Here is a 23,487-nt window from a genome sequence, read left to right as displayed (position 1 = left end):
CCTTTATGGTTTGAAAATGATTTAATAAGCCTGTTATTCAGTGGTTGTTGTTTGTTTATGTGTTTCTATTTGTTTTGAATTCTTTTTTTGTATATAAATAAGGCTGTTATTGTTCTCTTCCTTGATTTACATTGTCATTTCAGGGCCTTTTATAGCTGACTATACAGTATGGGCTTTGCTCATTGATGAATGCCGTATGGTGACCTATAGTTGTTAATTTCTGTGTCATTTTGGTCATTTGTAAAGAGTTGTCTCATTGGCAATCATACCACATCTTCTTTTTCATAATACACATGCAACAATTGCAATTGACTTTAATAAACACAACACGAACGCATTGAAGTATTGTTTATTATTTTTTATGAAATGTATTTATATTTATGATAAAAGAACACACTCGTATATGTCAAAGGAATGTTATTTATATATAGTCTGCCTAATTGTTAAACATTTCTAAAATGCCCTGTGCTTCTTCATGTTATTAAAAAATGTGCTCAAACCTCAAAATCTTTTTTTACCCTGTAACTTATCCTTTACTATTCTCACTCCTTTTATATTAATTATTTTATAAGAAAAATGAAAAATATGCTAAAAAAAAGTTGGTGCATATTGTAAGTCCTAATTGTCTCCATGTAAAACAAATCAAATTTATTTACAATTTGCATACTGTTCTTTCTGCAAATGACTTTTTAAAGTGTATGAATATGGTCCTTTATATTTTTTGAAATCATGGCGCTGTGTGTAGCATGCTATGTGATATGGGTTTTGCTCATTGCTGAAGACCCTACAGTTACCAATAGAGCTAATTTCTAAATCATTTGCTCTCTGGTGGAGAGTTTTCTCATCTTGCAATCATACCGCATCATAATTCCATTTTTACACCCAATTAACTAAATACACCACAACTTTTGTTTTATAAAATCATAAGCATCTGAGGTTCGTTTTTGCTACTGTTTGCACATACAAAATATATATACCCATAAAAGATAAGGACTCTTACTACCCACTGCTGCTGCAATGGTTTGCAAAAAGCATAACACTCAGCACTTAAAAATACACATATCACACTTCATACATATGCTAAATTATATCAACATTTAAAGAAAATGAACACAAGTTGCATATGCAAACATAAATAAGAAATAAATTAAGTAGAATTGAATATGAATTCTCGAACAGACCTTAAATTGGCTTTTAACTTGCCAGTTTAAATAGAAATCTTGCAAAATCTATAAAGAAATAGAACTATTTACTAAAAAATCTACTCAATATGGAAATGTTTAAAGTATTTAGGAAAAAATATCTCAACAAGAATCAAGAATTAACAGTTAAAAATGTGTTGCCATTCTAAAACAGAATTGTTCAGCAACATACAATGTTAATTCTGATAAGATTACAATACTACACATTGTTCTATCCATGTTTTTAAAACCATAAAGTGTGCAACGTTTAGTAAGTACAGCTTTTTAAACTATTTGTTAGTTTGGTTTCTTTATGATATGTTTACTACCTATTTCTTGGTACTTATCAATTAATACTTAATTCAAATTCTAACTAATTATTATATATTGCTGTGGCACATCTCAAACATTCTATGAGGTATTGTCATGCTAAAATGTTATGTATATTATGCAAGAAATTATACTTTGTGAGGAAAAGAAAAGACAATTAAATTTTACTGATTACCAATAGTTGTCATATGACTTTGGTGTTTCATTCTTATCTAAATATAATGTTCTGTCAAACAATGAACCACCAATGTAAGATGCTGCATTTAAACCCATGAAGTTGACTGTCAAATAAAATGTACAATTAGAAACAAATAGTGGATAATCTAAAAACTAACCTGATTTTCTGACACAGCAGAAATATCCCTTATCTATTTCTAAAATCTCTAAGCATTACAATACTGGTGATAATATGAATACTGGGAATTTTGCTAATAAATAGAAGAAGATGTGGTATGAGTGCCAATGAGACAACTCTCCATTCAAGTCACAAAATGTATAAGAAAACAATTAAAGGTCAAAGTATGGCTTTCAACACAGAGCTTTGACTCACTCTGAATAGCAAGCTATATGGTAAGGAGTTAAACAACAAGGTCATATTGGAAATATGTTCAATTATTCTGAATGAAAAACACTTCATCATCATTATTTATTTTCCAATTTTCAACAGGGTTTATCTATAAGTTTTTGCTGTACTTCTGGGAATTTTTTTCTATCCAACAATTTTGCTTTTCTTCCTATATTATGTATTTTCAAAATACATAGTCTAGATAGAATTGGAGTCATGCCTTTCAGTCTATAGTAACATCATCACTATGAAAATGAAAACTATCCATTGAAACCCATTTGCAGTGCTTCTCTTGCAAGCTCATTCAAACAATTTATATATAACTCTAGCAAATTACTGACTCATCACAAAATAAGTTCTTTGATTGAGAACAACTAACATCAAAAATATAAATACTCATGAAAATTATATACATAAATAAAAAATACTATATTAAACACATTGCTTGTAAAAAAAACAATAAGTAACAAAAATATATTCTCAACAACATTATAAAACTAATAAGTTATTTAACTGAGTAGAAGCGTATCAAAATAGTTTATGAAAAAAACATTTTAGCTGGATTACTATTCACATTCATTCACACTTTTAATTTCTAGAATTTTTTCTTCAGTTATATTTTCATCATAAATATTTTGCTTATACTTTGAGCCAAATAATTGCTGAATCTATACTTTTATAAAAATTCTACCTAAATATTGACAGTTACTAAAATAATTGTTAAATCTTTGCTTTTAGTCAATTTTTTCCAAAATATCTATAATAAAACAGTAAAATTCTTACTGATAAATAAAATTTACAATCATAATGGGCCCAGAAGTAAACTAATGTGAAAGAGTAACGCAACATAATATTTAAACTACACTCATCAACCTGGTTAACAATCCTCATTTACACATCAATTGTATAATAATTGATGTCCATAAAAACAACGTTGATTGGTGTGATTTTGTACATGTTAATAACAGACAATAATACAAATGGAATGACAGCGTATAATACTACAAAAATGTATCACTATAATGCTATGGTTGGAATGTTTTTGGAATTGGACGGATTTATGTGTTACATATCATTTCACAACATAAACCATAAAATATATTGGAAAATATTTCCAAAGAATTTAATGAACTGACATTATTTTGTTGTGAGGTAGGAAAAAATCTCATACCATTTCTAAGGCGAGTGGCAAGAAGTGTTTTCAATATTAAAATGTTTCCCTACATATATAAGAGTAATTTCTGATTAATATCCAATTATAAGTATTTGCTGGTTAAAAAAAACATAATTTCATTTTTGGATTTGCTGATACTTTTCCCTTAAAAAGGGAAAAAATTTGGATGCTAAAAAATGTAATTTATACTTGCCACATGTCTATGACAGGTTATGAACTTTGTTAATGGTTTTCTTTAATTACTTCTTAATGCTTTCTGTGATTTTTGTGTCTATGGCATTTTAACCTCTGTTAAGGTAGATAGGGTGTCTTCCTCCATCTTGGATTTTGAAATACTAGAAAACAAGGTCTAGATCTTTGATGAAATGTGCAAATTTTTATAGTAGTAGGTAATTCATGTGTAAGAATTTTCATTATAATATAGAAAATGCCATGTTTGATCATATTTATGATTGTATTTTACAAAAATTAGAATTCTTTTGTTTGATTAATTTTTTTCCAACTTTGTCAAATAAGGGGAGGCAACTCAAATGCAAGGGCAGATAATCCAGATAGTGTTACTTTTACAATAGAATGTGTTAGGAATTTACCCATTTTTACATGTAGCAAGAAAACGAGTCCGGTGACCCTATTTTTTCTTTTTCTTATCTGAAAGCGTAATATTGAAGCTATCTTCTCATATTTTATCTCAAAATTCTATGGTGTGGTTTGCGTTTTATGGCGGAAAAGGGTTTTCCATGCATAATCTATACAAAATCTTGACAATTTTGAACAACCTGTAGCGTGAAAATAAGTCCGGTGACCAATTCTTTTTATTAATGTTTTTAAACAAGCAGGATATGAACTATATTTTGGCAAATTATTAAAAGATTCTATGGATTATAATTTAGACACCCCATCTACCTTAAACATGTAATTTTTTGCGGTTGCTGTCAGTTCACATAAATCTCACATCTCCTCTTTTTTTTCCGCATAAGGTGCTTTTCAAATAAAAAAAATCTAACTAAATTTTTTTCTCATATTCAGCCACAAAAAGACAAAGGGAGATAACTTGTATTCACTAATGAAATAGGAATAGAACTACCTCAGCAAATGTAGGAGTTACAATTATTATGAATAATGCTTATTTCTAAATACTTTAATTTCTAAACACTAAACCTTAATATTTTTTCAGTCTTGATTGTGTCAAAAAAATAGAAATACTATCAAACACTCACCCAATTAGCATAATTTCTATTCTTTCTGAATAAATTAAAACTTTTTAAGATATAAGAATGTATTTTATGTTAAGCCCTCTTTAGTACACAACAAGTTAAATCTTATACATTATATAAGGGGGCTGAATATTCTTGGAATCTAATTCCAACAAAACATACAAAAATTGTCTTGGACATCATTGTATTGCCTCATTCCTATAAATAGATCACCAACATCAAAATGTACAATTATCAGCAGTATAGTTTTGCACAACCATTTTAAACCAATCACAGTTTTCGTATTTAGTTATTGATTCAGATCTTTAGATTATCATCAGTCATTCCATGTTTTTTTTATATCCTCATATTCAATATGATTGGTCCAATAAAAATATAAAATCTACAAATCATCCTTTACTTATTTTTGCTTGTTCTTCTAAAAATAATAATTGGTCCACTAAGAAACAATCACTGGGATTTTTAACAAATTTTCTTAGTCCTTGCATAATGTCTTCTTCAGCGGAATCCAATGAATTTTGCTTTTCATATCTTGCTTTCTTTAGGTATGTATATGCCTTTTCAAATGCTTCTTCTCCAAGATATTTCTGACATTCACTGAATTAAAGTTAAGGAATAATATTTTTTTAAGAATATGATTATTTATAAATATTACTAAGCCTACTTATGTAACCAATTACCTATTTAACCTTACAACTACTTTCTTATACAAGAACTTCAGTTCAAACTTCTTTCTTACATTAACTTATTTTTTATTTCATAAAAAGCAAAGCACAAGAAATATTAAAACAAAGCAGAGATTGATCAAAACTTTAAATAAAGAAATACTGTAAACATTTAATCCTATCAACCTTATCTTGAACTACTTTTGTAAGTTCCATCAACTTTAATATGACAAAAGTCAACTGTATAAATAAATTATTATATAACATGTATATTTTACATATGTTTTCTTGTTTGAAAAGGATACGCTCTGAGATTTTTTATTTTCTGTTCTCTAACTACAGGTCCGAATGCTCCTGCTTCATGATCGTCTTGAAATGTCAGGGTGGATTCTATAAAAGAAAAGAAAGTATGATAACTTTGTTATAATTTGTCAGAACAAATTGTAAAATATTGCTTTATATTTTTTTGTTGCTATAAAATCTATCATTGTTGTATATAAAAATCATTGATACAAGAAGCTAGCATCCTGAGCCTAAGGAAGCAATGACTGCTCTTTTTATGCTTTATGAAAGTTTGTTGTCCTTTTTTGTGCAAATATAAGAATGAATCCTTAAACCCATCAATATCATCTGTTTATTTTTATTTAACTTGAACATTTTGCACTTAAAAATACCACCTCTCAATATATCTATAGAAACATTTGTATATACAACTTAATAAATGCAATTTGCAACAGCTAAAGCAACAGCACTAAAATCCAAACAAATATTTGCAAATGCATATGTCTTATCCAAGACCATATACATTCAGGAGCACTGGATATCAACCCCCCTTTTTAGTGGGGTTCTTGTTGCTCCACTTTTAGTTTTCTATGTTGTATTTTGTGTACTATTGTTTGTCTGTATGTCTTTTTCTTTTTGCCATGTTTTCAGTTTATTTTCGACTTTGAATGTCTGGATTGGTATCTTTTGGATTTCTTATACATTCTCCATTTTACATGTAAGTCAATAGATTTAAAACAAGCACAGGTCCACATGCCATGAGAATCTGCAGAGGTTGTCATTTTAAGTTTTTTAATTAACATCAAGAGGCCCAACAGTTATGATATCCATAATTTCCATAGTCATTATGATGTTCTACTATAAATATTTATTTATTAGATAATGTGTATATAGTTGTCAGACCACCAATTCAATATCCCTATCTATTTGACCAAACTTAGCAATTCACACAGTTTTCTGAACATTTTACCCTAGGTTTAACTTCATAGAAACGAGGCATATCATGAATTTGTACATGCTAATTTCAAAATACCTTTAAAGTAAGAAAGAACCAACCTTGGGAACACAAGTGATAATAAAAACAAGAATGTGTCTATAGTCCACAGATGCCCTATCTGCACTATTATTTTCTATGTTCAGTTGACTGTGAAATTGGGGAAAAAACAGTAATTTGGCATTAAAATTAGAAAGATTATATCATAGGGAATGTGTGTACTAAGTTTCAAGTTGATTGGACTTAAACTTCATCAAAAACAACCTTGACCAAAAACTTTAACCTAAAGCGGGACAAATGAGGAACGGACAAACGAACAAACAGACAAACAAACCAACAGACGAACGAACGGAGGAACCGACGGACGAACTTACACAGACCAAATAACATAATGCCCATAAATGGGGCATTATAACCCCTGCTTTTTTGGAAATCTTAAATAAGTATACTATGGAGCACAGTAATCCTCAATTTTTAATGTGATCTCGTAGACAAGTAAATTTTAGCTCAATATGATTTAAACATATTTCTCTTTTACCAAAAGTTTCATTTCTGCAAATGTGATGTTTAGTTTTGATAAACAATGACATCAAAGGCAATTTTTACAACAGATTAAGGCTACTTTTACATACGTTCTTAATTGTAGGGTTTGAATTGGTGGTCTGACACCTAAATATTGGATGAAAGTTGTATCCAAAATTACTCTGAAGGTCATGTGACTAGCTTAAATACCTGCTTCATCCCCTTTATCAAGGACATCTTTTAAAAGTTCATAAAACTGGCCTTCCTCTCCAACAGTTGTTGATATTGAGTTTGGCACAATTGTACCCTGTTCGGAGTTTCTGTGTATGACAGTTCCCATCTCTTCATCAGAATCTGATGATTTATCAAAATCTTCGTATTGAGAATAAAATGTATCAGCTACTTCTGGATTGTCTGGTATACCTGAAAATTAATAAGTAGAAAACTATTACCTCGGTACACATCTACAGATTTTCAACCTTAAAAATGCACTTCAACAGTTTCTTCTATAAAGTTCATGCATTCCAAAGGACAAAATACTTCATCAGAATAGGAGAAAAAACTAATATTATCTCAAAACTACATGGCTACAAAATAATCTTGGTTATGAGGCTCAAATAGAGAGAGTATTGGTATTCTTGGTATATACTAATATATTATTTAATACTACTATTCTAGAGGAAAAATTGATACACAGCTCAAATCATATTACATCAGAGGAATTCAATAATGGACTAATCAACATTTAACTTATCTTGACAAATGCATTTAAACTGACTGACAGAAATTTTAATTCAGCATCTCAATTTACTGAACACTTCATATCAGAAGAATTCAGATTTAAAACTCTCAAATCTGAGAAACCATGTCATGTATAGATTATTCAAGACTTGTGCTTTTTGTGCAAGTTATGATTATCAATGTTACAAAATCAACATTCAAATATTGGAATATTTTTTATCCTGTATTGCAAAAAATCAGATTTTTTTGTTAGTCTTGATATAACAAGAGTATGTGTCCTATCAATGCCCTACTCCCATAACTTCATGCATGGTTAACTATTATCATAAACCAGAACATAAACCAGATACTGGACACACAGACAGAAATCAAGGTATGGAATTTATCTCATCTTTTGAGCAAATTTACTGTTTTCGTTACCCTAGTTGTTTTAAAGCTAAGGGAACAGATTATATTTTTAATCTTCACCATTCTCTCTTAACTTTTAAATTTTGTTATTAGCTGTAGATTCGTCATTTTACAGCTACATAGGTGATTACCCTACTTTCATAGTGACCTCCATGGGTACCATGTTATGTTTGAATCAAACAGCCCTTTGATAAACAACAGAAAAACATTGGTCTTGGGTCAGTAACATCAATTGCATAATTTCTTTTATTATAGCATCCATCATTTTTTTGACTGATTAATGACATGAGATACAGTTACAGGGGAGGTAATGACGTTGCTAACCTAAAATGTTATTTTCGCTTTGTCAAACTGTGACATATCAGGAAAAATGCATTTTTCAACTGTTTTTTTTTAATGATTTAAACGGATTCAACTTGTAAACAAGTACATGGACCTCTCTTTTTTAAAAATGACATTAGGTTTAATTATTTCTGAAGATTATTTGTACCAATTTTAATGAAAAAATCAACATTGAAATTTTTTTTAGATTGATAAATATATACTGCAAAAAATGCTGTTTTTTTCTCTAAAATCCTTAAAATTTGTTATAACAAGAGTGCACACGCTGAAATGTCTCGCCTTCTTTACTAATCATTGATATTATGTTGATAGTCCTAAGTATAAAGCTTTATTACAACTGTCACATCAACTTAACATTAACCAAGATAGCTAAATTAAGACCAATGAACCATGAAAATAAGGTCAAGGTCAGATGAACCATGTCTGGCAGACATGTACAGCTAACAATGCTTCCATACAACAAATATAGTTGACCTATTACTTATAGTTATAGACCAAAACACAAAAACTTAACATTGTGCAATGAACCGTGAAATTGAGGTCATGGTCAAATAAAATCTGCCTGACTGACATATAGATCATAAAATATTTCCATACACCAAATATAGTTGACCTTTGGCATATAATATTAGATAAAAAGACCAAAACTCAAAAACTTAACTTTGACCACTGAACCATGAAAATGAGGTCAAGGTCAGATGACATTTGCCGCTAGACATGTACACCTTACAATCATTCCAGACAACAAATATAGTAGACCTATTGCATAAAGTATGAGAAAAACAGACCAAAACACAAAAACTTAACTATAACCACTGAACCATGAAAATGAGGTCAAGGTCAGATGACACCTGCCAGTTAGACATGTACACCTTACAGTCCTTCCTTACACCGAATATACTAGCCCTATTGCTTATAGTATCTGAGATATGGACTTGACCACCAAAACTTAACCTTTTTCACTGATCCATGAAATGAGGTCAAGGTCAAGTGAAAACTGTCTGACGGGCATGAGGACCTTGCAAGGTACGCACATACCAAATATAGTAATCCTATTACTTATAATAAGAGAGAATTCAACATTACAAAAAATCTGAACTTTTTTTTCAAGTGGTCACTGAACCATGAAAATGAGGTCAAGGACATTGGACATGTGACTGACGGAAACTTCGTAACATGAGGCATCTATATACAAAGTATGAAGCTTCCAGGTCTTCCACCTACTAAAATATAAAGCTTTTAAGAAGTTAGCTAACGCCGCCGCCGCCGGATCACTATCCCTATGCCGAGCTTTCTGCAACAAAAGTTGCAGGCTCGACAAAAATTAATTATTTCCAAAGAATTTTTGTACATATCATGAGCATAAAAATCCGCTTGTGTTTATCTGTTGAAATAAAATAGTAAGGTGTGTCTATCCAAAGGATAGAAATGTAAAAAAAAATTAAATGAGTAAATGTCTTAAATATACTCAAGATTAAAGAGTAAATGTCTAAAATTTTGTCCCTTTTATCTCATAAATTAGCACATTAAGGGTTTATATTTTTTATAATATATTTGAATTGCTTTGGTGAAAAATAACTTGTATGCAAGTTTTCGTAAAAAAATCATCAAAGGATAGAAACTGTATCGTATGCCCTTATTATAACCCTATTAGATGAAATTGATACAGTTAAACATCTGTAAAAAGTTTATTACCATCTTTAAAATCTAAAGAAGAATTGGCGGGATCATATATCATCTTGTCTCTTAATGGTGTAATGGGTCGGTCTTCAGGATTAAAGTTCAGTAAAGTATGGTGTATCTCAGCACCAGTTAATGTTCGTGATTTGATTGTCTCCCCTTCCTCATCGCTGGATTCTGTTATTTCATGCTGAATAAACACTGTGTAAGGAGAGAAAGCAAAGTGTCACACTATATGTAAATAACACTTCTAAACACAAGCCCATTTCATTTACGGATAAATAAATATTCATTCTTATCAATGTAATTGGGTGAAACAAGATAATTTTTTTAGAATTATTTACAATTATAATTAATAGAGTTGGACTATTTGGAATCGACATAATGAATGAACAGGTGTGAACGAAAATAAATGAACAAAAATGTAATATCTTAATTTTGAAAACAAATAGATTTTGAAAATATGAAAGATTTTATAATTTATGCATAACTTTGCTTTATAAACACAGGTGAAAATAAGTTATAGAGATACCAAAGTTGATCTGAGCTTATGTCTCCTTCATTAGTATGCATGCAATTAGTGAATCAAGGAAAGATAGATAAAGTGCATTTAACATCACTAAACACATGCTTTACTAAACCAGTGCAAAAAAGTGATTGTTTTCAATTAACTGATTCTTTAATTTATAGATTGACAGAAAAAGACAAGATTAAAATATAAGTAGCAATTGTAAAATTGCCATTTTATTTGAATTACTCAATATATGTATGGTTCATGTAAAGTTGCAAATATTTCATGCATGTCCTAGACAACGAAGAACAAGCAGACATTTCGTTGGTGTAAAAAATATATGAAATGACTAAATCTGTCTGAAAGTTAGTTGGTTAGGTTTTAAACAAGTATCCTGCTATCGGTTTTAAGGTGTATGCCCAGTAGCAAACAATGCTGACCTGTTTCATGCAAGTATTTTTTTGGTAAATGAAGAGTAAGCTTAAGTAACTTATATGAACATTACTATCCCTTTAAAAATAGTTCTGAGTACTATTTTAGGTTGCTGATTATTTGATGGCTAAATCAACTTTGAGAAAGAGAATTCATATGGTCCTGTGATAATATATATAGAATAATCGCAACTAAATAGGAAGGTTAAGACAAAATAAAGTCCAACTAAAAGGAAAGGTTAAGAAGATTGCATCTTAGCGATAAAAAAACCTTATTACTGTTCCACTAAATTAATTTGTAGACTATTTCATGGAATTCAAAAAGAAAAATAACTACTAGATAATAATAAGATACCAAGTTTTATCTTATTGTATCAATCTTTTAGTTTAAGTGTGCTATTAACATTCACAATTTATTAAAGTTTACTAGTACTATAGGGTTAGTGCATGAATATTGGGGAATATTGTCCCGAGTAGAATTTTATATTGCACGAGCTTGCGAGTGCAATATATGTTCTACGAGGGACAATATTCCCCAATATTCATGCAATAACCCTTTTATTGTATAGCAATATAATATTTAAAAGGAAAAATTGGTTTAAACTAAGATTTTGTCGTTGATGACGTCATGAATTTTGAAGATTTATTGAACTAGTGCAATATTAGAATTTATTGCACGCTAACTTTTGGTTACTTTCTGTGGGAAATATTATATTGCTATACAATACATGTTATTGTTGTTATGACTATAGAAGTGTAGACCAGTATGTAGTTAGTTATCAAACATACATGGTGCAGATCTAGTTCCAAAGTCTTTACTTGGTTTTATAGTCTTGTCATCTTCACGGACGACTGTTAATGCCTCTCTGAATTTCTCTCCTTCTCCAGATCCTCCAGCCCATGCTGGTACCTAAAAAATTTACATGTGCATTTAACAACTAACATGGGTTTTTTTTATTTATAAAATATGTACTATCATATATTATTCTTTAACAAAACAGAATGCAAAAAACATGGTAAAGAAAATTACAATGCAAACATAAAGGGACCAATTATTAACTTGCGTCTCTGCATTTAAATGTGTACTATTTCTTCAGACAATGGTTTACGGTCAGCTAATATATTATTTTTTTAGGAGGAGAAATGTATTGTGAATGAAGAAATTGAGATTCTGTTCAGAATGTATACAGTAGTCTGGTTAATACATGCCAAACTAATGAACATTATCCATCACTATCATCGTTTGTCCAGATACAAAAGCTCAGTTGGAAAAAAAATCAGTTTATAAAGGGTCAAGTTTGAAAGGTGCTCCTATGTTAAATTGAAAGACAAGCAATCTAATGTATGTACATTAAATAGTTGTTCTGAATTAGGTAACTTACTGATTGCATGTGTAAAGTTTTCTGAATCTGGTTTTTTCTTTGAATATTTTCAGAAAGCTGTAATTTGGCTGATTCCCTGAAAAAGATACCATAATACAATAATTTGATAAATATCTTTTTCATAAAACAACATGGTCAATCAAGTACAACAATACTAGTAGCTTTATGGTTTCATATATTTTCATATAAAGGTGTGTGGCGAGTTTATTAGACAGATTAAGGCTCCAGTTTACTTGTATTTCTGATGAGGTATCTATGTTATAAAGGTAACTCAAATATCAAATGCAATAAGCTCTTTCCTGGATTCCAGATTTTTATCCAGGTATTCTTTTCAGTAATAAACCTTCTGAGAGAAGAACCTAAAAAATTCAGTAAAATTTTTCACGTGGTGCCAAAGTTTGTCTTTTTTTTTTTATAGGTATTTTTTAAAAAGGGACTAGTATATATTTGTTTAGGGGCCAGCTGAAGGACGCCTCTGGGTGCGGGAATTTCTCGTTACATTGAAGACCTGTTGGTGACCCTCTGCTGTTGTTTTTTATTTGGTCGGGTTGTTGTCTCTTTGACACATTCCCCATTTCCATTCTCAATTTTATTACTCTAAAATGACGAATCAAGAGCTGACAATAAAAATAATAAGACAAAAAGAGAAACATGCCTTAAATTGAATCATTGGAAAATTAATCTGAAAGAACTATAAACACTTACAAAGGCATGGTCTACAAGAATTTGAGACACCATAAGAAAACTCAGTTCAAATTCCTTTTTATGAAGGTCAAAACTGAAGTGGATTGAACTTAATTTCTCACCTCATTACCACAATTCAGGTGATTATCTCTTAATGGAAAGAGAGCCTATGAAGATACTGTAGATTCAATATTTTTGTGTGTATATGATAACCTTTGCATACATTTATAGTCAAATTGTACTTCATTGCATATTCAAATGTGTGGTTCATATCTTTCTATGAAATCCACTTAAACTGGTAACCAAACAAGTATTAATGAAGCCACAATAAATGCCCCCAAAATAAATACCTCAATCTTTCAGCTTCCTGGTCAGCTTGTTGTTGTTTTCTGATTCTCATTCTCTCTCTCGGAGGTAAGTTCTTCCATTTCTGATCTTCTTCCTTCTCTTGTAAATCTTTTAGTCTTGATTTTTGCTTTCTGCACAATAAAATATCATTTATGTAATAGGTATTTTATACACTTCTGATAAATACAGTTTCAATTCATGACTTAAATGTCTGAACTGTTCAACTTTAACTTCATGGTCTTAAAAAGCAACTTCTTTAAAAAAAAAATATACAAAATAAATTTAATAAGTCAATGGGTCAGCTTGATGTTGTCTAGTGAAAATGTATTTTTTAAGATAAAATAAGTCTTTAATTTTGAATAGAAACATACCTGTGAACATCAACAGAAATCTTTCGAAAGCTTTTAGTTATGTTTTTACATGTATTGAATGCCACCATCTTTTTATAAATGTATTAAATACACCTTTAATTATCTCCCTTTACAAAAAATATGAAGCTAAATACAGATGCATAATGCCCATAAATGGGGCATACTAATTACAATAAAAATCAAGATTCAATGTATCTTTAAGTAACCTACATATGGGAGAAGGACAATGGCCATTTGAGAGGGCTCTTGCCTTTCAATTATAGAATTCATTATATGTTTTCTTAAAGGAAGTAAAAAGTAGCATTCTTATATTTCATACTTCTTATTTTAATCTAGTCTGTCTTATCTGTCTAAGAATTAGCTATGGATATTATAAAGCAAGAATGTACTCACAGTAATTTAGCAATTTCTTCAGCATCTTTAGTAGCATGATCTGTATGCCTAGACTGATAGTCCTTGGACATTTTCTGTAATCAAAAAAGATAAAAGAGGCGTCTTGTCAAATCTCAACTAAGTTCAAGAACACAACCAACAAATTAATAAACAGACATGGGGCTTAATATATAATAAGTAGAAGTATTTTCAATAACAGTGAGCTTCCTCTGGTAGATGTTAAATTGTCATTTTATGAGAATTTTGTTCTTTGTTTTTTTCTTATGTCAATATGAAAGAGCCAAATGCTTTTTCCACTTCAGATTTTATTCTGCCCTGAGTTCATATGGACAAAGTTGAGTATTTACAAAATTTGTCAGAACCCTGTGCTTGCCTGGGATTTTTTTCTGTCAGTGTACTTTTACCAGTATAATACAGATTTCTTTTTAAATATTATTTTTTCAGTTGCTATTCTTTGATCTTAAAGAACTTCCAGTCCTAGTTTCATAACATTCCATGATGGTAAATCTATCAGTAAAATACTATGCATCTCAACTCAATATAAATTTTTAGAATCATATTTCCAACAAGGACTTACAGCAATATGATTGGCTAATAATGGTTCTTTTAATAAATCTGTTGCTGATGGTCTTTTCTCTGGATCTCTCTGTAACATTCTGTAATACATCATCTTATAAATGTACAAAATGTTCAATAATCATGGTTAATTTATCATAATTTCATGTGAAACAAATTTATTTATTTGGCAGTAAATGTATTATTCCTTTGCAATGAAATAAAATGAAGAAAAAATATGAGAGAAATGAAGATAATCTATGTACTACTAACACAAATAGCTTAAAACTTTTATCAAATTATACTATAGATGCAAATATTTGGTTTGGAAGTTTGGATAGCACATCCTATTTTAAGTTGATTGTGATTATCGAGTTCAACTGGTTCTTATAGTTTGTTCTGATGATTTGGTTTAATTTTTGGTGTTTAAACGCCACATTTAAGCTTCACAATTAGGCTATTTCGTGGCAGTCATTTTTAAATGGTGGAGAATGCCGGAGTGACCATAAAAAAACGCCAACCTTTTGATAGGAAAACTGACAATCCTAGTCAATTAAGATTGGAGTCAAGTTCACCTGCACGAGCGGGGTTCGAACTCACAACCTCAGTGTTGACTGGCTAGTGATTACAGAAGTAACTACTTAGACCACTCGGCCACCGAGGCCCCTAATTGTTCTAATTTTGTACTGTTACAACAATGTTACAGGTTACGGGAAAGGTTTGACAACAGTAGACTGGTTAACAGCCCCACATTCTGTATGTGTCTGTCCATAGTCAGGTGCCTGTTCTTCAGAGGTTGTTGCTAGTAAATTTGTTTTTTGATTATTGTAATGTACTTAAATCCAGCCATTTTTTTCTTCTTGAATTGTTAAACATTTTTATTTTAGAGCTTTTCATAGCTTCATATATATATATGCAGTTATTGCAGTATGGATTTGTTGAAGGCTGTACAATGCCCTACAGCTGGTAACTTTTATGTCATTTTGTCTCTAATGAATTGTCTCTTTGGAAAAAATACCACATCTTTTTTTTCTAAGACAAAGTTATTATGTCACAAGCTTTGTCTATCTGTAACAATCGTAACATGAAAAAATATGACTAACCTTTTCAAAGTACAACTTAATGCAAAAACTTACATATTTAATAACCTGCTAATTTCACTTGAATATGTATCTGGAAGTTTAGGAGGATCTCCCTCCACAATTTTATACATTACAGCCATCAAACTCTTACCATCAAAGGCATGACATAAAGTACACATCTCATATAGGATACAACCTATTGACCTGCAGAGACATAAACAAATAAAGGGATAAATAAAGTACACATCTCATATAGTATACAACCTATGGACCTGCAGAGATATATGAGAGAATAAGTATGAAGTAGACTAAATGTCTTCATAAACAAGATTTTTAACAAACATTAACTCATTAAAATCACAATGTTTCGGAATTCTCACCATCCACTCAAAATGTGATCAAATTATTTATTTTCTTTCAATTGACTTTAGTTTTTTGTAAAAACATGAAGGATAACTGCTATCTTGTATGGTAAAATAAATATCTCTGGGTTTTCTTTTGTTTCAAACTTTTTATTCATTTGTTTGCTTTTATTTTTCATTATCATGATTATTATTTTAAAGTCCTCTAACCATTATTAAAACTTTGAACACCTACCCAGATCATTGAAAACCTGCCATGATTATGAGATACAACTTGCATGCATAAATTTATGAGACAAACAAAACGACGTATCTTACCAAACATCAGATTTAGAGTTGTAACCTTCATGCTTAAGAACTTCAGGACTCATGTAATATGGTGTCCCTGTAAAGGTTGAGGCAAGGTCAGCTGTTCCCATTAAAATTTTTGATATACCAAAATCTCCTATTTTTACCATATTTCCTTTCAAAAAAATGTTCCTGTAATAATAAAGACAGATTACAATGTGAATAATATATTTCAAGTTCAAACTATACTTAACAAAAAAGAAATGCACCATCTCCATTATTTTCTTTGCAGTGAAAATTCTATTGCTTGTAATTTTCAAAAGAGACTGAATCAACACAATATTCTTTGAAACTTTAACAAAAAACCAAGTGAAAAGGAATATTTTGAAGTTGCAGCTTTGATTGAATTTCTCTGTAAAACTGTAGTTCAATTTCAAGGTTAAGCTTAATAAAATATACTGGAGCTATACATTTTTTTTAAATACAACAGTAAGCACAATTTACAACTTTTGAATATTTGACTATTGCTTGCAAATACCAAAATACAACATAATTATAGACCTACAAAATGTTCTTTTTATCATATTATACTTATATGTGTGTTTGTTTTACTACTCTATTATTTCTACTTACTAATTTTAATGTTGTACGGTTTATTCAAACAGAGTTAATTACCTTGATTTTAGATCTCTATGTAGAATTCTTCTTCTATGCATATAGTGCACAGCTAACACTAACTGAACAGACAGAGTTACTTACCTTGATTTAAGATCTCTATGTAGAATTCTTCTTGTATGCATATAGTGCACAGCTAACACTAACTGAACAAACCAATCTAATATTGTTTTCTCTTCTAGGCTTTTCTTTGATTTGGCTAATTCGTTTATTTTAGCATCTAAATCACCACCCTGAAATAAAATTTAAACCATGATATTAGACTCCTTCATCATGTTCATCAAGATTTTCCATGAATCAAATTCATTTCCAGTTACATACATGTACATTTGCTTATGATGTTAGGAAAAATGTAGTAAGAGAAGTCAAAGCAGTAGATTGGATCAGGGTACATTTTATAAGTTTTTTTTCAAATTAAAAAGTATTTTTTTTCCTCTGTGGAAATGCCAGGTGATACATTTTTGTACTTATACACTTAAGCAACCACATTCATAAACACAAATGGTTTAATTACCTGAGATAGATGTAGCAGACTATTCACCAAAGAAATAACAACATTCTAAAATATCTCAGAAATTTCAAAATCTACTGTCATTTGAAAAAAATGTTTGACGGTAGATGATAAAATATTGAAAACAAGAAATTTGTAGATCTACATAGTAGTTTTCTCGTTTGAAATGTTTTACATTTGTCATTTCCGGGCCTTTTATAGTTGACTATGTGGTATGAGCTTTGCTCATTGTTGGAGGCTGTACGGTGACGTCACCTATAGTTGTTAATTTCTGTGTCATTTGGTCTCTTGTGGACAGTTTTCTCATTGGCAATTATACCACATCTTCTTTTTTATAGTCTTATTGAAACTCTGCACATACTAATTAAGGAATTGGTAACATGAGTTTTGTAGATGACACATTCTATCAGCATTGATCAGTATTAAAAGGGAACTGTGATTATACAATGTAGCAATTATATAAGTGGAATAAGCAAACTTAAAGTAATTAGTAATCTATACAAACTGTATCATTCTGATATGATCACAGAAATTTAAATATCTTTTTGCACAATAAATTGTATTTTTCATTGACTATTAACCATGAAGTAAAGTATTAAAAAGTGTCATGTTTCACAGTTCCTTTAAATGCATATAATATTTATACATTAATTTGTGCATTTAATGTAAATCCCCCTTCATATCATTTAAAGTCAGAATTAATGATGCAAATCAGACTTAAACGTACAAATACTACATAAATAAATAATAATTGAGGAACAGGAAAAACATATAAAATCACAAATTTTAGATACATGCCGGATCACATTTAACATAATTTACTGAAAAGTATAAACTATTTATAAGTTAGAGGATTTTGAATTTGAAAGGCTCTAAAGAAAATGAACAAATCTAAATTCAAATGATTTGTCATAAGATATAAAGCTACATTATGTTCATCCAAAGTCGGTATGTACATATAAAAGACAATTGCAGACCTAAAGACTGCAACTTTTTTGTGTTGTTTACTGTATACATTTGTACCAACATAAGCCAGTATCACAAATGATAGGACATAAATTATTAATAAGACTGACAAAAAGTTATTACCTCACAGTATTCTGTAACAATACAGAATGATTCTCCATCAATAAAACTGTCATGGAATTTAACAATCCCTGGGTGATTCAGTTTAGACAACACTTTAGCTTCACTCACTGCATCGACTGTTTCATCAGGGGCTAACTCTCCCACAGATATCTCCTTTAAAACTTTCCTGAAAATCAGAACGCATTCTATTTAAAACACTTAAAAGTCAAACTGGACAAACACTTCCACTGTATAATATTTATAATATGTGGATTTGCAAATACTTGAACTTAGCAATTTTCATATAGTTTTTGTTGCCTAGGAAACTTTAAACTATTGAAAATTTACTAAAGTTTGCCTCAACCATTTCAACTAGAAATGTTTGAAAGAGATTGACCAAGTTCATATGTCAGTCACTCTGACGAAGGGTTTTTGTTCAATAGGAACAGACAAAGTTATGACAAATTTAAAGTCATATGAAACAAGTTTCTAGTAATTTTAATTGTTACTGAAATTATTGTGCTGGCCCCAGTCAGGAGCCTCTATTTTGTTAGTCTTTTTTTAATGTTAGTTCATTAATATGCTTCAACGTACAATGTACAATGATGTATAGTGTGACGTTCATTTTTACTGAACTCGTACACTTTTGTTTAGGCAGCAACCATTTGATTTTCAGGGGGGGGGGCTATGGTTTTTTTTTTCTGTGCAAACTTTTTTTTTCGCCTTTGGTGAAGAACAATCTATTTTTTTAGCGACAAACCGAAAACAATTTTTTTCTTTCAATTTTAGCATTACATGTAGTGGCAGCTGAGGGTGAAACAAACATTTTTTTTTCTCAGGGTCCAAAACAAATTATTTTTTTCATCAAAACCTGGAAACAAACTTTTTTGTCCAAAAAAAACCATAGCCCCCCCCCCCCCCCCCCCCCCCCTAGAAAATCAAATGGTTGCTGCCTTAGGAGCCAGCAGAAGCCCACATCCAGGTGCAGGATTTTCTTGCTGTGTTGAAAACCCATTGGAGGCCTTGGACTGTTTTCTGCTCTTTGGTCAGGTTGTTATCTCTTTGACATATAACCCATTTCCATTCTCAATTTTATCCTTTATACTTTCAAAAGTACATGTATTGCAAAAAATATAGCATTTGGTCCGAGAACACAATTATTTCGTAGTGCATTTCTTTTAGAACATAAATGAAAATTAAAAAAATCCCACCTGCGCTTTCTCAAAGAAACTTTTACAGTGTGTTGTACTACTTTTGGACAAATTATATCAAAATTATAGAAAACTTCATCGCCTCTAACTCAAAATATGGACAATTTTATGTTTAGAGCGTCTTGAAATCTTTTGACAGCTTCCGAAGTACTAATTTTCAACCTTTTTCAGCTGGACCAAATCACTACTTTCCTTTAAAATTCTGGACCCAAATTTTTTTACAGTGTAATTTCACCCCCTACTTGCAATTTGAGGCATTAAACATGGAGAACTAAATTTGGAAGGGGTATAACAATTAATGGCAAGTAACCAACTGTCAACACTAGGGACTATATTCGTGAACAACGAAAATCAAGGGACGACAATTGTGGTCTCGGACCATTTGGTTAGTTATCCTCTATGTACAATGTATTTGCTTATCATGCTTATAACTCTTTTTCCATAAATTTACAATTGACAAGCAAATCCAATATGTGAATGTTCTGATATAAGATCATATAAGTTCTTTTATCAGGGACAATAATTATGATAATTGAAAACATTCTTCCTGAAGGAAAAAATCAAGAGACATTTAAAACTGTTGAAAGTTTTGACAAAGAATATTACGCATTGAAAACAGTTATACATGTATTACGTCTCATTTTGTACTTAAAAAATCCATTACTTCATATGGAATTATAAATAATATCAGAGTAAAATAAGTTAAATTGATAAGATACACTTGAAGTTAAAAAAAAGTTAAATAGATAGATATAAATGTTTTTGGATCAAATTACAAATCAAATTCATTTCAGAAATTTCAAAATAGTTATTTTCCATTAATTTCTTATATTGCCAACTACATATATTCATTAAGAATGAAGCAAAACAATAAATATGAAAATGCTTATAATCTCAGTAAACAGAAACTCTTAACTAACATTTTGTACATGTACAATGTAATAGAAACTTTTGTTGCAAACTTCAATTTCGCTGAGCTCAGCGAAAAAATAAAAAAAAATTTGAGGCTTAATTACCAAAATATTCTTTATCAAGTTGAGGACAACTCAAACTTTAGGGGGGCATACAAAATTTTAAGACTGGTATCTACATGATGAGTTTGTGACTATTTAACCATTTTATTATTTATCAGAAAAAAGAAAGTATCTCTAATCAATTATAATTCAATTATAAAAACCATTCTGATTGTATGATTTATTGTTTCTCATTATAAAAGAAATATTAAAAAGTTCCATGGTGCATGTTTGATCACTTGTTCATGAAAATATTTCAATTATGAACAAAGAACACCTGGACAATAAGACGTTGCTATTGAAGGTTGGAAAAAAAAAATATTGATGGGAAAGTGCTTTTGGAGGTTGTACCTTCATGAATAACGGTAAAAATTCTTTCCAAATGAAGTTAACGATAATTTTTGGTGCACGATGATAAAATGTGTATTTTCTTACAGACGATAAAAAATTGGAAAGATTTTGACAAATCATGTTAAATTTTTTCCAAAACTAAAGATAATTATTAGAAACCTCTGACGAATCACGGTAAAATTTTAATCAGTTTAACGTAATCACTAAACAGTAGCCTATAAAATAACCATTTGACGACCCTCTGTTAACAGCATGAGCACTGAGTTACAGCTACTAATATTATAGAGGGTGAATTTTAATTATTAATCTTTAAACTGCACTGTAAAGTAGGCAAACTGCTTCAGATATAAAACTTACAAATCTGATTCTCCTTCAGCTACTCTGGTTTTCAGTCGACGATCTCGTACTAAGAAAGCTGTTCCAAAGTTCCCTTTCCCAAGTCGCTTAATAGTTTCATATCTATTGCAATATATTCTAGCTTTTTTCTTTTCTTTTGTATTATTTTGTTTGAAAGACATTATGAACAATGTCAATATTTTTCCTGTCAATTTTATGTGATTCACGAAGAATCATGTCCTTGTTATAATCTTTTATAGCTCTCAGTTCGTAGTTTTAATTAACATTGAATTATAAATGAGATTAGTGCATGATGACAATGTTGTCACAAGTAAACAACTCATGTTCTTGCTGATATAGTGCCAACTTCGTATTCGTCTGTCATAAGACGGCCATGTTGGCGTCGTTCGTTACTCAACAAATCAACTTCTGATCACTGTTAATTCACTTGCAATTTAAAATTGAAAACTAGTTTTTGGCAAGGAAAGGGGTAGCACTTTAAGAATACGCTCAGTTGTTCTCTTGACATCAAACTTGTGGTTTTCTAAGATACAAACAAAGTTTGGTTTAATCGTGCAGGTGCCCGTCTTGTGAAATGCATTGTGGGGGTAATTTACAGTTTCTCTTTAAACTTTCTAACGAAGAGAATATATTACGTTTGCAGGATACCAGTCATTTCACGTTTCCGGAAACGGAAATGGAATAATTGAGGGAAAATCTCGGGATACACCCAGGGAGAATCGCTTCATTATTTATTTTTCGGTAAGAACAGTAAGAAACAGTTTCTTGTTTTTTATATATTTGGAAAATAATGCATATTTAGATGACAAAATCACTCTCAAGTAGATTTCATGTATGCATCAGAATTCTTTTTTTTTTAATTTTTTTTTTTTTTTTTTTTTTTTTTTTTATCGAAAACGAAAAATGAAAAAACTAGAAAAAAACAACTTATTTTATTATTCGTTTTCGATTAAAAAAAAGAAAGAAAAGAATTCCGATTTTCTGTCGCTGATGTTGGCAGTTGGTTCAAGTCCTTGGAAAGAATGATTGTCCGAAGGCGTCGTTTGTAGCCTTTCTTGGTAGAAGCGATTTTTGTTTCCCGCAGTCTTCAAGACTTTCCCATTTCAATGATTTTACCATGTTTGCTAGCCTACACAACGAGATGTGCGGTCTGTATAATTGTTGTTAACAGTTTACACATCTGCATGGCTGCTATTTTCTGCACTTGTTCAATTGCCTTTATTTGAGTTTGTTTTGATGCGTCCCATACCGTGCATGCATGTACAACTGAGCCTTACTTTTATTGAATATGCTGCTGCTTTGAAAGTTTTAGTGCAATATTTTAGGTTCCTTCTTGTGAAGCCTATAGTGTGTCTTTATCCACTATATTGTCAATATGTCTGTCCCTGGTTAGATTATTGCTGACTGTAATTACTTCTAGGTATTTGCTAGTTTCAGTGGTGTTTATAGTTTGTAATTAGTTGGTATTACAGGACGGTTCTTGATTACAATGCATTTTTTCGCATTGAAGCTTATTTGCCATTTATTTATCAAGTTCTCTAAAGACGTTAGGTCTTTATGCAGTAGGTCACTCTCTGCTTGGCTGCTTATGGTTTTATAGAGGAGGCTGTCGTCTGCAAATAGTTTGTTCTCTGGTGATGTTGTTGTTTCTGGTTTGTCGTTTACGTAGGCTAGGAACAACAGAGGTCCAAGAACTGTGCCACGAAGTACACCACTGTCCAGAGAGTACTGCCGGGTACCTCTTCAGAGACATCTCCTTCTCGGATAAGGCTTTGTATTCTGTTTTGTAGGAAGGA

The 23,487-nt window shown here is 30.6% G+C and overlaps 1 protein-coding gene across 1 annotated transcript; it reads right to left on the bottom strand.

Annotated features, from left to right (window-relative positions):
• Positions 1 to 335: 335 nt before the first annotated feature.
• Positions 336 to 22,303, bottom strand: LOC139525399 (serine/threonine-protein kinase Nek11-like). The gene is made up of 15 exons (XM_071320717.1): positions 21,692 to 22,303; positions 18,781 to 18,946; positions 17,265 to 17,413; positions 16,536 to 16,697; positions 15,910 to 16,059; positions 14,796 to 14,874; positions 14,219 to 14,292; positions 13,457 to 13,585; positions 12,423 to 12,498; positions 11,830 to 11,950; positions 10,114 to 10,299; positions 7,138 to 7,350; positions 5,435 to 5,519; positions 4,154 to 5,061; positions 336 to 3,538 (listed from the first exon to the last, which is right to left on the bottom strand). The coding sequence occupies exons 1-14, from the start codon at positions 21,850 to 21,852 to the stop codon at positions 4,854 to 4,856; spliced, it is 1,959 nt and encodes a 652-aa protein (XP_071176818.1). The 5' UTR covers positions 21,853 to 22,303; the 3' UTR covers positions 336 to 3,538; positions 4,154 to 4,853.
• Between the last annotated feature and the right edge of the window lie 1,184 nt (positions 22,304 to 23,487).

Source organism: Mytilus edulis, chromosome 5 (genome assembly GCF_963676685.1).
Source record: "Mytilus edulis chromosome 5, xbMytEdul2.2, whole genome shotgun sequence".
Lineage (NCBI taxonomy): Eukaryota > Metazoa > Mollusca > Bivalvia > Mytilida > Mytilidae > Mytilus > Mytilus edulis.
Note: the sequence above shows the minus strand (reverse complement) of the source record. Positions and strands in the feature narration are given on the sequence as shown.

Coding starts and splice junctions, on each gene's coding strand:
- LOC139525399 (XM_071320717.1), bottom strand. CDS start 21,852: ATGTCTTTCAAACAAAATAATACAAAAGAAAAGAAAAAAGCTAGAATA. Junction 12,499..13,456: donor CAGGAAGCTGAAAGATTGAG/GTATTTATTTTG, acceptor TATCTTTTTCAG/GGAATCAGCCAAATTACAGC. Junction 11,951..12,422: donor AAACTTTACACATGCAATCA/GTAAGTTACCTA, acceptor TAAATTTTTTAG/GTACCAGCATGGGCTGGAGG.